The sequence below is a fragment of the Engystomops pustulosus genome, chromosome 4 (assembly GCF_040894005.1).
Source record: "Engystomops pustulosus chromosome 4, aEngPut4.maternal, whole genome shotgun sequence".
Lineage (NCBI taxonomy): Eukaryota > Metazoa > Chordata > Amphibia > Anura > Leptodactylidae > Engystomops > Engystomops pustulosus.
This window is the reverse complement of record NC_092414.1, coordinates 25,758,343-25,773,359: the sequence shown is the minus strand read 5'-3', so window position 1 is coordinate 25,773,359 and position 15,017 is coordinate 25,758,343. Positions and strand designations below refer to the sequence as shown.

Below are 15,017 nucleotides of genomic sequence, written 5' to 3'. Positions count from 1 at the left end.
GGTGCTCAAGAGTTTAGGGTAATTCGGGTCATAAACGGTTTATAAAAAAGTGTGAAAATTGTCCCCAAAACCTGGTGACAATAGGGTTAAAAAGGCTTTCAGCCCAAAGCACTTCCTGAAGAAATAGGAGCAGACAGTATCAGATGATACTTTACCTAAATTCTAATTTTACACCACAGCTGATCTCATTTCTGTAGCAGACCTCGCTGATGACGTCTTCCCCCCCAGGGGAGAAACAGGATGAAGAAGGAGAAGAAGTACCACATCCTGTAAACTCAATGAAAAAACAGAGACCAGGGGCTCCCATACAAAGACCATGATAAACCTGGCTCCATTTACTTCTGACCCCCTTGTAAATTCTCACTCTGATAACCGGAGTATTATCAAGGGGTATGAAATCAATTTACTAGATAAGCCATGATCAAAGGGAATCTACCACCTCCACCTAGCATTATAACCTGTAGGGAAATGCACTGCAATTTCCAACATATCTTTATTATTTCTGTACATTATGCTGTTTACGAGAAATTCCCTTTTTAATCTGTATGCTAATGAGGCAGTTGGTGTACTCAAGTCGTGTCCTGAGCCTATTCCTTCCTGGACCACTACCTCCTCAGACAGATAAGCAGGAGATTTGTCTTGTGAGAAGCATAGGGCGACACTGGAAGAAGAAGAGAGTGATTTAGGTGGGAATATAAATGCTTTGGGTGCAGAGGACAGATTCGGGTGCCAACTATCTCACCATTAGCATAGGAATTACACTGGAAAAAATCATGACTGAATTAATAACAGTTATGGTGGAAATTACAAAATATTTCTCAGTCAGGTGGGAAGTAGAGAAAGACGGGTGCACCAGCATTTCTGGCCACACCCCATGTGCACCCAGGCTTGTAGACTACCTTCAAGAATGGGTCTTGGTCATTCAGCAATTTTAGGTTCCAGGAGCAGCAGGGTCACACGGTTTATATGGAAATTCTTTTGTAAGGAAGACGGCAACATATGAATTACAGACATGCAGTGAATAGAAACCACAGTAAGTTTTAGGAGTCTGTCATTAATTTATCACCGACTTTCATTTAACAACGCACAAGACATATACACACTAATATATATATATATATATACGCTTCAGAGTGTGTGAAATACTTCGCAAGGTCACACCGAGCAAATGTTCGATCTATCACACACAGCTTCACATGACTTTATTAGGTAACAGCATTTCCTAAATCTTACCTAGACATGTAGAATTACCTACACGCCCAAAATCCCTATTAGGGATAGGAATGGATATCGTAAACCATCTCTGGTCAAGTATTTCCATAAAAAAACATGTCACCAGGTTTTACCCCACTAAACTACAGGCAGTCCCCGGGTTACGTACATGATAGGTTCTGTAGGTGTGTTCTTAAGTTGAATTTGTATGCAAGTCGGAACTGTATATTTTATAATTGTAGCCCCAGCAAGAATTTTTTTCGGACAATTGGATTTTAAAAATGTTGGATTGTCATAAGAACCAGGAATAACAGTAAAGATTAATAACAGACGCCTTTGATAACTGTTATAGCTGTTTATTGTAGCCCAGGGTTAAAGTACAGTAAGTTACTAATATCCAGAGGTCCGTTTGTAACTAGGGGTCGTCTGTAAGTCGGGTGTTTTTAAGTAGGGGACTGCCTGTACTAACCCCCTCAAGTATGGGTATGTCCTTTGTAAAATTCCCACTTTTATGTGAAATCTCCCTCGTTTGCCTATAAAAAAAAAAAAAAAAAAAAATTCCCAGAAAATCTTACTTCATTATCACATTAGATTACTGTAGTAATGTTTATGGGTTGTAGTGCAATGTGTCACTTCAGACGCCCCCATCTCCTGTTCAATAGTTCCTACAAACATGCTTTTGTGTTACATTAAAGATACAGAAGTCAGGCTTATGGCTTTGTGAAAACTGGAGATACAGACAGATAAATAAATACATAGTTGGAAATGCCAGCTAAAGTTCCCTCTTTATTTTAAATGCCTGTTTGTCCAGTTCTGTAGCTCATAAATGCACATGAATCTGAAAGCTGGGATTCTTATCTTTAATATGACACCAGCAGAATGTTTCTAGGAGCTATAGAACACAAGAGGCGTCTGAAATGACACTTATCCGGCCACCACTAACCACAACTGATTTATCCTTTTGTCCTAAAGGGATAAGATACCATCATTCATGTGTGGCTGTCAAATTTGGAGTGGACAACCAGATTACCAGAAGATTCTCGGATCTTTCCAAGTTTCCACAGTCTATTTTTTATGGGTTGACAGAAGGGTGGCCTAAAGAACCCCGGTCTAAAGTTGTAGGGTGTAGTGATGGTATTAAATATTCCATGCCATGTACTCGGAAGCGGGAAAAAAATTCCAAATGCGGTGAAAAAACGCATTTGCGCCATTTTCTTGTGGGCTTAGATATTACGTCTTTCACTGAGCACACCAAATGACATGTCTACTTTATTCTTCCCTCTCTCCATTCAAAACAAATGCTCTCTACTATCTTTGCTCAGGATCCTCAGGATTTCTGTAGCTCATAGAAATGCATCATGAATCTGAAAGCTGTTATTTTTATCTTTAATATGACACCAGCACAATGTTTCTAGGTGCTACAGAACACAAGAGGCGTCCCGAAATAACACTACCTCTCCAACCACTAAACTGGGAGATAAGCTGCCATCATCGATGCTTGGTTGTGAAATTTGGAGTGGACAACCAGATTACCAGAACATCCTCTGATCTTTCCAAGTTTCCACGGTTTATTTTTGATGGGTTGACAGAAGGATTGGCTAAAGAACCCCGGTCTAAAGTTTTAGTGAGTCTCTCCCTTTGCTCAGGACCCTGGTTCATACCAAGGAAATGGCACAAAAAAAAAACCATATCCAATGTACAGTCACATGTACAGTTTACTTATGGCCGGAAGATCATCCAACTAAATAGTTTCGACTACAGGACTCAACGCTACATCAAGGCCTCATTTACATGGCCCCTGCTGCCTACTTATGTGGCCCCGGAGAGGAGTAGATGACTTTTTAATGAGAACATACCTATGGAGATGGTAAAACGCTCCGAAACCTCCACATATCTTGTAACCTACATGTGTGTTCACCTCAACGCCAGCCAAATTACGGGAGCAAGGGAGACCCTTTATCCCCAAAAATTACAGTTCTAAAAGGAGAACTTTATGGTATATACAGTTGACAATGGGGCAGATTTATCAAGTGTCTGAAAGTCAGAATATTTCCAGTTGCCCATGGCAACCAATCACAGCTCCCCTTTAAGATATTCATGAGCACTGGTAAAATGAAAGCTGAGCTGTGATTGGTTGCCATGGGCAACTGGAAATATTCTGACTTTCAGACACTTGATAAATCTGCCAAAATGTCTTCTATTCAGAGGTCTTCTTTAACATCAGACCACATTATAGGAGGAAATATCTGAACTTCTGTGAGGATTTCTACTCCATACTGTTCCCCCCACCATACGATAAACACTATATAAACGCCACGGCATCGGGAGAGGAGCGTTAGAATGTGAACTATGACGTCGCCTCAGTAAATATTATGTGTCCCGGATACAAGATAATGATCCTGGAGAATACTTTCTCCCTTCTCATGTGTGAAACCATCACAGGAATGAAAAACGTAGGGGCGTCTCAAACGCACGAAATCCAGTCACCCCCCTCTCCAGTGGGGCTCAGTAGTCACATTCGGAGATACTGGTTATGTGGGATAAAGATGGAAAACAGGAAGATTAAGAAATACTAGATGGAGAATATAGCAGGAATGTGAGAACATCAGAGCGCTAGGCCTCTGTGCGGGTGTAAATCTCTCATCTGGCCGTGACTGGATGTTGTGATGGCTGCCATCATTATTCACTAGTCAAAGAGTCGCAGATCTCTATGTTTACACGGCGCCTTTCATCCGATTAACAAAGCCCAAATATAGAAGGAGGTGAGAAATCCAGGAACGAGCCAAAAAGGCTGGGGCCTTCTGAGAAAGAGGACCGGTCCGGCCTCCTGACATGTCTGTGTTAGTAAATACCTGCATTCCCCCTGTAATACCAATCGTGAATCATCTTTTCTTAAAATTCTACATCGTACGAATCCTCCGTTATTTCTCCCGGAAATGTATTTAGGAAATGGACATAACTAATCCTCCTACACGGCACTGCCAACTCTGACTTTATCATATATATATATATATATATTGTATATGCTTCCAGGATGAATAACAGAGGAACAACACCGATTTAAGAAATATTAACACAATTGTTTTGTCATGGGGAAGACAAGGACTTACTAAAATGGACTCAAGAGAACTGGCAGACACTTTGACCTTTAATATTAATGTTAATTATTGCATACATTTTATATACCGTATTTTTCGGACTATAAGGCGCACATAAAATCCTTTGATTTTCTCAGAAATCAAAGGTGCGCCTTATAGTCCAGTGAGCCTTATATATGAACCGTACTTACAGACAACAAGCTGCCTTGAACTGTGCACAGGTCTGCCACCTGCTGGTCATTCATCCTTATAATCAGATGCGCCTTATAATCCGGTGCGCCTTATAGTCCGAAAAATACGGTAGGTTCTCAAATTTACTGAGAATGTTCTAATCCAGATTCAAGTGTTAAAAAAACCTACACTGGACTTTCCTTTTAAAAGGGAACCTGTCAGCAGAAAATTCACCAATAAACCACTATACAGATGAATACTTTCCAGAACACGTTTCTTTCACGGGCCAGGTTGGCAGCATCAGTCAGGATATTAACTAGATATAAATTGATTGCATATGGTCATGTAAGTGGAAAGGTCAGCACTGAAGTCAAGCTCTCCCCGCCTCACAATCCCCCCCCCCCCCCCCTGTTGTGATTGACATAATGCTTCGGCCTTCAGGAGATGCACAAAGTGAAGGAGGACATGACTCAAGTGCCGAGTCTCTCCGCCTCCTTGACTTTATACAACCAATTTACATGTCAATTCAAAGTTGATTTTCTGGATGATGCCAACACAATGAAAGAAAGAAACGGGATATGGAATGGGTTAACCTGCTTCACAACATGATGGATGTTCATTTGGTCAATTTCTGTTCTCTTTAAAGAATTCATTGACACCAAGCATCTTGAAAATGTTGTTACGGTAATTCTAATCTCTTTTTAGAACCTCTCATTATACAATGATTAAAGGGGTAGTCCAGTAACATCAAGTTAATCCCTAATTGCATGATACCCTGCTGATCAGTTGTGGGACCCTGATGGATTATAAGGGTCATTGTACCCCCAAAATGAACAGAGGAGCCGGTGGCACTTGTGCCCGGCTTCACTATTGATCTCTATGGCACGGATGGAGATAGCACAGCACAGTACTGTGCTATTTCCATCTGCATTATAGACAAGGAATGGAGTGAGAGTGCACATGTCCGACTGGCCACTATTTTCATTTGGTGTACAAAATACCCCTTTGTCGTGAACAATGGGGATTCCACTAATCTGTAAGTTACCTCCTATCCAGTGGAGTCAACCATGAGGGATAGTACACAGGTTACGTAAAAGATAGGTTTGTTCTCAAGTTGAATTTGTATGCAAGTCGGGACTGTATATATTATAATTGTAACTCCAGACAAATTTTTTTGGGCGTCTGTGACAATTGGATTTTAAAAATGTTGGGTTGTCATAAGAACCAGGATTAACACTAAAGCTTCATTACAGACACCTGTGATAACTGTTACAGCTGATTATTGTAGCCTTGGGCTAAAGTACAGTAAATTACTAATATCCAGAGGTCCGTTTGTAACTAGGGGTCGTCTGCAAGTCGGGTGTTCTTAAGTAGGGGACTGCCTGCAATGAAGTTCTTTTTAAGATGGAACATTATCATAACGTTAAGACCTCAGCTGAAGGGGATGACTTCTTAAGGAATAAAACATCTTTTGTAGAGGTTTTTGCGAAGGTTTTCATAATGCCCTACTTTACTGGATGGAAAATGCCTGAAAGATTAGGAAAAATAGAATAAAATAACACGGATCCAGGCAGAGCTCTTCACATTCCCCTTGCTCAGTGTCTCATGACAGAGACCATGCCGGCAGCCATTTTACTCCCAGAGATCACCACTGTTACAGATTTACAGGCCGAAATAAGCTATTTGAGGAAAATACGCATTTTACCCTTTGCTCTGCCTCACAAATCTGTAAGAGTGGAATACACACACACAACAAATGCTGCAAAATAATCAGGGATGGCGGAAATAGGGGACTTTTAAGCGCTTGAAGTGTTGCAGGACACGGGACGTCACAGGAAGTCCTGGGTCATGTGACAAAAAGGGTGAATACAATATGGGTGACCCCATAAGCAGAAAAATACTTTTCCTACAAACTTTAGTAATTGTGACCAACCCCTTTAAGATCCCTTCCTAGATTTATACCAGTAGTCGAACACCTACACAAGTTAACTAGTGCCCATTGAAATACTCTTTTCTGAGGCTACCGGTAGGTTCACACAATACCCACCGTTTGCGATTTTAATAAAAATGTAAAAGTGGCTTAAATTTTTGCAAAAAAGACCAGTTTCTTCCAAAGAAGAAAAATGGAAAAATATACTACTAGTATATTAGTAGTAGTTTTTATTGAAACAGGATCCATTCAAAAGAATAGTGCATCATTTTTAACTCCATTTGCACAAAAAAAATTTGCACAAAATTATCAGAAGTGGTAAAACGATTTTCGTTGCCCATGGAAACCAATCAGAGCTAAGCTTTAGTTTTATAAACAGCTGTAGGGAAATGAAAGCTGAGCTCTTATTGGTTTATCTCCCCAACCTTCACCAGTTCCAAACAAGCGGGGCCAAACAGGGAAAAAGTGGACCATTGTGCCCTACTGTTTTTAACAACTTTTTCATGCCATAACTAATAATTTTTACTGATCTGGTGCTTAAGTGGGACAAATCCTGTGCCTCCACGTATATTAGGAGCTTGATAAGGGGCATCGAGACCAGAATGTAAAATGCCGCTCTTGAGAAATGTATTGTGAAAGGTCTCCACCTGAGTGAGCGATACAGACCATTGTGCTCACGGATATCACAGAAGCAAATATATCCCCCATAGTTTTTGTTATTAACCCCCTATGAGTCGTCGCTCTATGAACATGTATTCCCTGCTACCTCTTGTCCTCATTGCTACAGGAGTAGCGAGAGCCCTCCCCAAGTTTGGCTTATACTTTCGGACAGATCCCTAGAAGGAATGTACAATGTTCTGCGCTGGGAAACAGATCCGCGGCTCATGCCAACCACATTTGTAATGTCAAACAGTGTTTACGAGATTTTTGCTGTCTGGTAATAAAAAGGGAGCTCGGAGCGTCTGTGTACATCAGCGCCGTGGTCAGGGTGGTACAGATTATGAGCCGCAAATAGCAGAGCGTATTATACGTGTGAGCACAACACTGCACACCCTTTAATAACCACATAGATCATCTGCATTGTGGTGGTGGCCCAGCAGGAGGTATATGGTACCTGAAGGAGTTGACTAGTGGGGAGAACATGGAGTTGACCTTCCTACATTTGGGTTAAGAACTTAGAAGGGGTAGCAACAGTGGTGGATGGTTCATAAATATAGAGACCTGGGTATATTATCTACTGGCTGAGAAGAGTGAGAAGATGAAGGCCAAGGAAAGTTGGGTTGAGAAAGAAAGATGGTAGGAAGACTTGTTGGGGCCTAAATAGGTGTCACTTGGTGGTTGTAATGGAAGATGACCGACTGTACCTGGCAGGTCTATCTATTTCTGCATGGGTCGAGGCTAGTGGTCCCCAACCTTTTTAAATTCGGGGACTGGCTGCACCCCACATTTTCTTCCTGGAAAAAGAAATTGTGTTCCCAGCAAATACCTCATATCTAACCCCAACCCATATAGTGTCATTTCCTGCAGTCCCCGATCTAAAATGTTCCCCTTTTTAGTGCTCTTTTATGTAAGCCCCTCCCGTTACTGTTGCCCCCCCCCTTATAGTGCCTTTTTTTTATAGCCCCCTCCCATTTCTGCATCCCCCCATTATAGTTCCCCCTTTTATGTCGCCCACTCCTGATAGCACTCCTTTTTCTACCACATATACTAGAGTACAAGTCGACCTGAGTATAAGCAGGGGCATCTACCTTGGCCTTACCACAAAATAAACTGGGAAACTTGAGTATAAGCCTAGTGTGGTCTAAGCAATGTAGTGTCCGGAGGGTAGACCCATGATGGGTATTCACTAATTTATTGTTTGTTTTACATTGATTCAGTTCTGGTTAGGGAAATTTGGGACAATGTAAGCAAAACCAACAAAGTCCTGGCCCCCCTAAAATACCATTTGATACCCCTTGTAAAAGGTTGCTAAATATCAAGTACACCCACCAAGCATGCCCACGCCAGTTCAAAGAAGTGATATACACTCACCGGCCACTTTATTAGGTACACCATGCTAGTCACTAGTTGGACCCCCTTGGACCCCCTTTTGCCTTCAGAACTACCTCAATTCTTCGTGGCATAGATACAACAAGGTGCTGGAAGCTCCTCAGAGATTTTGGTCCATATTGACATGATGGCATCACACAGTTGCCGCAGATTTGTCGGCTGCACATCCATGATGCGAATCTCCCGTTCCACCACATCCCAAAGATGCTCTATTGGATTGAGATCTGGTGACTGTGGAGGCCATTTGAGTCCAGTGAACTCATTGTCATGTTCAAGAAACCAGTCTGAGATGATTCCAGCTTTATGACATGGCGCATTATCCTGCTGAAAGTAGCCATCAGATGTTACAGGGTACATTGTGGTCATAAAGGGATGGACATGGTCAGCAAGAATACTCAAGTAGGCTGTGGCATTGCAACGATGCTCAATTGGTACCAAGGGGCCCAAAGAGTGCCAAGAAAATATTCCCCACACCATGACACCACCACCACCAGCCTGACCCGGTGATACAAGGCAGGATGGATCCATGCTTTCATGTTGTTGACGCCAAATTCTGACCCTACCATCTGAATGTTGCAGCAGAAATCGAGACTCATCAGACCAGGCAACGTTTTTCCAATCTTCTACTGTCCAATTTCGATGAGCTTGTGCAAATTGTAGCCTCAGTTTCCTGTTCTTAGCTGAAAGGAGTGGCACCTGGTGTGGTCTTCTGCTGCTGTAGCCCATCTGCCTCAAAGTTCGGCGTACTGTGCGTTCAGAGATGCTCTTCTGCCTACCTTGGTTGTAACGGGTGGCGATTTGAGTCACTGTTGCCTTTCTATCAGCTCGAACCAGTCTGCCCATTCTCCTCTGACCTCTGGCATCAACAAGGCATTTCCGCCCACAGAACTGCCGCTCACTGGATGTTTTTTCTTTTTCGGACCATTCTCTGTAAACCCTAGAGATGGTTGTGCGTGAAAATCCCAGTAGATCAGCAGTTTCTGAAATACTCAGACCAGCCCTTCTGGCACCAACAACCATGCCACGTTCAAAGGCCTCAAATCACCTTTCTTCTCCATACTGATGCTCGGTTTGAACTGCAGGAGATTGTCTTGACCATGTCTACAGGTGTACCTAATAAAGTGGCCAGTATAGTGTATGTTGTCAATAGGTTTTTGGGTCTTTATTTAAGAAGAGGACTTAAGAGGAATGACAAGAATAGGGGTCCCCTATACCCCCGTCTGCATGGACCAGCAGTCACACAGGCACGATACTGCCCCCACTGATCTACAACATCTGCCCAACTACTATGTTTACCGTCAGAACATCCCCTTAATTCTGCCAACGATGCAGAATTTGTAAAATGTGCCTTTTCTATAGTCAATTTGCAACATTACTCCAGGGACAGAGGAGGAACCAGTGCTAACTATGCAATCGCTTCATTAGTAGCATATAATCTGCCAGGTTGGTGGCAGCAGGACGTGCGTGGGTGTAGTACGAGGCCGGCAGCTTGTCATGTGTGTGTACAGATGGTCCCCTACTTGAGAACACTCGACTTACATACGACCCCTAGTTACAAACGGACCTCTGGATAATGGTAATTTATTGTGCTTTAGTCCTAGGCTACAATGATCAGCTGTAACAGTTATCACAGGAGTCTGTAATGAAGATTTAGTGTTAATATTGATTCTTATGACAACCCAACATTTTTAAAATCCAATTGTCACAGAGACCAAAAAAGTTCTGGCTGGGATTACAATGCTAAAATATACAGTTCCGACTTACATACAAATTCAACTTAAGAACAAACCTACAGACCCTATCTTGTATGTAACCCAGGGTTATATATATATGTGTATGCCTGTATATATATGTGTGAGAATGTAAGGAGCAGCGCAGGTCACATCTACAATGACTGAAGCGCCCAAAACAGCCAATGCACATTCCTGCCCATCAACACAGCAACGACACGAGATAGGGCCGGGTCACTATATGCCAGCTGTTGGGAAGGGCAAGCCAGCAATAGCAGGTTGGCATCAAATCTCTAATGGCCCTCAGCAACCCCACTTCCTTGTGCCAGGACTGTCATCAACCAGTGACTGATTTATAACTGGAAACTTCCCTTATAGGAGAATGTATCTAGATTCTGCAATGGCTTTTTAGGACTTGATTGAATGTTTAACATTTGGAAATGCAGCGCACCTACAAAAGATACCCCCATAACAGTGTGCCGCCCACTTACGCCCACAAACATGGGTGCCACAAATCTCAGAAATCCCCAGCAAATGCAATAGCCGAAACAGTGTGCACCTGACATTGATGCTGACATAAGCTGCCAACAGTGTATGCCCACATCAGCATGCAGCTACCACCCATGCCCATTTGTCACCGATGTGACACCGATGCATTTGACACAGATGTCCTAACAAGCTGCCAACAATTCCCACATAACAGTGCACTAATGATAATGCCCACATAACGGCTTCTGCCAGGCACCAGTGCCCACATAACCTCATATAGCCGTGATGCCAGGCCCCAATAACAACGTGCTTTTGACACTGATGCCACATATTCTGCCAACAATGCCCACTTAACCATGTACTCCTGCCACCAATGTCCATATTACAGCACGTGGCTACCACCCATGCATCAATAACAATGTGCAGCTGACTCGGATGCCCACATATGCTGCCAACAATGCCAAGAATAAATTGTGCCGCTTGCCATCCATTCCCCATCTACCACCCGTGTCCCAGTAACAGTGATGCCCACATAAGCTTCACTACTTATTGACAAACCTTAAAAATGTGCCCGATGCCATGCCTGCCCAGATGTGTAATACAACTGAAGCTGCAAGTCCCTGACCCACCTATGTTTCTAAACCTAGATAATAAAATACAAATACTAAAGTTTTTTTTTTTTAGATAAGTTTGGAAACTTTAGCACTTTACCACTGCAAATGCCCCACCTTGGGTTCACATGTAGTGGGCAAAACATTAAACAAATGCATACAAACTCTGACTAAGCTTTTAGTTGTGGTTATAGAACAAGGAAGCTCCGAAACAAAAGCCTTCCTGGCACTTCATGCTGGGCACAGTATGTACCAACTAAACATGCCACCTGCAAGGTGTTGTCCGAGCCACCTGGTTTTGCCTTCACCAGGGTGCACGAGGGCATCTTATAGATAGTAACCCAATCATGCTACATCCAGAGGGCACCATATCTGTGACGCCCACTAAAATTTGCAATATTTTACACTCCCTTTATATATTTTTTTTCAAAGGTGCCACCCCGAATGACAATATATATTTACAGGAAAACCAATCACTTCCTAAAAGCAGAGATAACACCCGCAAACCCATCGGATAAGTTTTATGATGTAATAATCAGATCTATTGGGACTAATCCTTCTGACCCCAGCAACATAAATCATACTGACCTCTATGACCTGCCTGCACCCTTAAGCACCACCACTAGTCTCCGGGTCAAGGGTCACTGATCCTGACCGCTAATGATGTCACTCCTCCAACATCCTAACACTCCACCCTACAAACCACCCCAACATTGCACTATATACTAAGGAGGCAAGGGGTTAATGGGTGCTCAGAGTTAACCCCTGCACTGCCAGGAAGCAGAAAGTTTAGTTTCTCTGCCCACCACTTCCTCTAGCAGGGGATGTGCAGCTCTGTACCTTCTTCCTGGCTCCATGGAAGCAGCAGGTCTTGCTGGCTTGGCAGCCCATGAGTGCACCCAGGGTTTGCAGCCAGTTTGTGGATCACATCTTGTCCCGTTGCTTGTCCTGAGCCTCCTCCACACTCACTAAACCTGCTGCAAACTCCTCACAAACTTCAGGCAATACAAAACTATTGTGGCCGTAAGTATCAGAATAGCTGCGCAGCTGAGGGAGGACCCCGGCACATGACAGCTGCTGCTTGTATAGATATATATTGCAGTATGGTGGCCCCATGATAGCCAAAATAACCCTGGAGGGTGTCTATTTGGAGCCTGGTACAGGGGCCTCTCTGGCAGTGCCAGGATCTAACAAGGGATTCAGAATTCCTTAGTGGAGATTCATCTCCAACCAGTCTGTGCAAATATGTTTCATGTTCACATTGCAGGATATCTGTTCACAAAATCTGCACCATCGTTGTCTTTAAGACTGCGTTCACACCAGCATCAGAAGGACATCTACCATCAGTATGTGTTCTAATATGAAGTTCCTGAGGAACAACTTTTTAAAATTATAACTCCATATGCCGCAATTAATAATATTTATATAGTGCCATCAAATTACGTAGCGCTTTACAAATTGATTGCGGAAATATAGGGGCACATTATAATGCACTGTGCCGCGATTCACTAAGATCATGCGCCTGATACCCTGCATGTGTTGCTTACCCGCTCAGAGTTCACCTTCTTCTTCCTGGTGCACGTAAGTGCTTGGGTTTGCGACAAAATTTGAATATGAAATCCTGTGCTCAGTCCGAATCAGTCGGATCGTCTGATGGCACGCCCCCCCTATTTTGTGCCGTATGGAAGCCAGCACAGCTGCGCCGAAAACCGTAAAATCCCAGCACAGACACTTGCTAAATACCTGTATAGCTGTGCAATCCCCGAAAAAGGCGCACAGTCCGATGAAAGTGCGCTCAGCTACCCTTAGTAAATGAGTTATAAAAGTTATGCTAATTATCCTGGGATGCTCAGGGCGCGTTCATACGTTGCGCTTTGGTTGTGTTTTCATTTCGCTTTAAAACGCATTACAACAGCTGAGATGAGGCGATTTGCCTAATTACATTACAGTTAACGTTTCCGTTTACAAAACGCAGTAATGTAATTGGGCAAGTCACCTCTCCTCAGCTGTTGTAATGCGTTTCAAACACAATTAAAACGCAGAACAAAACGCAACGTGTGAACGCACCCTCAGGCTACATCACCCAAGCTCCTCAGGGAGCCTCTTATTGGACTCCCCACATAGCAATAGCGCTCACACCCCAAAGTGGGAGGGGGGTCTGCCTGAAACGCATGCGTTTCATTGCAAACGCATATTCGTTTTGGCCAAACCCCCTCCCACTTTCGTTTTGGATGTGTTTAAAAATGTGAGAAAAAAACACCACGTGGGAAGGTGCTCTGAGGTGCTCGGGGGACAAAGCCTGAGCACCCTGGGTAATTCGCATAATTTTTATAATTCAAAATTTCCGCGATCATGGCATATAGAGTTATAATAAAGGAAGTTCTGAGAGACATCACTCTTTATTAGGACACATCAGTAAATTGATAGTAGATGTCCTTTAAGGAACGGAGCTTCCCCAGATCGCAGTTGTGTCTATATGTAAAAGCGTGCAATCGGGAACAAGCAACATGTTTTTGAACGCATACATTTTTTTAATGTTAGGTTATATTCTCATTTTAAAACTCAATGCTTGATGTGCTTAAAGGTTGAAGGTTAATCCCTTAAAGGTCAAAGGTTTAAAGGTTAACTTAATATATCTACATCTGGAATTTGTAAAAATGCAGTGTCTTGTTATTTTTTGGCTCTTGCTTTGATTTCTTGTTCTTTTTGCTGTTTGTGCATGTGATCGCATGACCGCAGGCACAAGCATTTTAAAAAAGCGCAAACCTCTTTGAAAAACTAAATCAAAAATGCACCTCAAAAACTCAGACCTTAGGGTGGTGACATACATGGCGTTTTTAGGCCGTTTTGGGGCCGTTTTAGTTAGTGCAGTTTCAGATCGTAAAAGACGGATGCGTATTTGAAAAACCCATGCGTTTTTTGAAAACGCATGCGTTTTTGACAGGTTTGACCAATTATCTTAATTCAAACTGGTCAAAAACGCATGCGTTTTTTTCCGATCTGAAAACGCACTACTAAAAACGGCCCCAAAACGGCCTAAAAACGCCATGTGTGTCAGAAAAAGCAACGTACAAAATGCAAAGTTAAGAAACTAAACTAAGATACCATTTCAAATCAAAGGAAGCAAAGAAATGCCTGCATCTAAAAAAAACGGCACACAACGCCATGTTTTTCTCCGTCTCAGATAGGTAATCAGCATCAGATTACTGGTGGTCCAATACCTAGCCACTATCCCGAAGAGTTGTTCTACAAATGGAAATCACTCCAAAGGCCGCGGGCACATGTACCGCTAGGTGTCCGTTCATAACGCGGCGCTATCGCACAGGGGGCAGTCCTCGGACCGAATTCTGGAAACGCATCCGATCAGCTTATCAATCGCATGCATTTCCCTGGAAACGCATGTGCGTTCGGGCCAAGGACCGCCCCCTGTGCGCTAGCGTTGCGTTATGACCGGACGCCCAGCGGTACGTGTGGCCGCAGCCAAAGTTTCCTGCACACATTGAAACGCAATACAACAGCTGAGAAGAGAATATTTGCCTAATTACATTGCCATTAACATTTGTGTTTACAAAATGCTACACACGTTAACAAGGCACATGAGTTAACACAATGTTAACACATGTTAATATATTTTGTAAGCGCAAATGTTAGCAGTAATGTAATTAGGAAATCTCCTCACTTCATCTCTTCTGTGTTTCAGAGCGCAATGTAAACGACAAGTGTCAAC

General features: G+C 42.9%; 1 protein-coding gene across 1 annotated transcript in view; it reads right to left on the bottom strand.

The window, feature by feature from the left end:
* The window catches only part of CCDC69 (coiled-coil domain containing 69), a 29,394-nt gene extending 17,073 nt beyond the window's left edge, over window positions 1–12,321 (bottom strand). Inside the window, exon 1 of the mRNA XM_072145554.1 lies at window positions 12,131–12,321. Coding sequence (XP_072001655.1) covers window positions 12,131–12,181 — 51 coding nt within the window. The 5' untranslated portion in view covers window positions 12,182–12,321. The remainder of the gene's footprint in view (window positions 1–12,130) is intronic.
* Window positions 12,322–15,017: the final 2,696 nt, after the last annotated feature.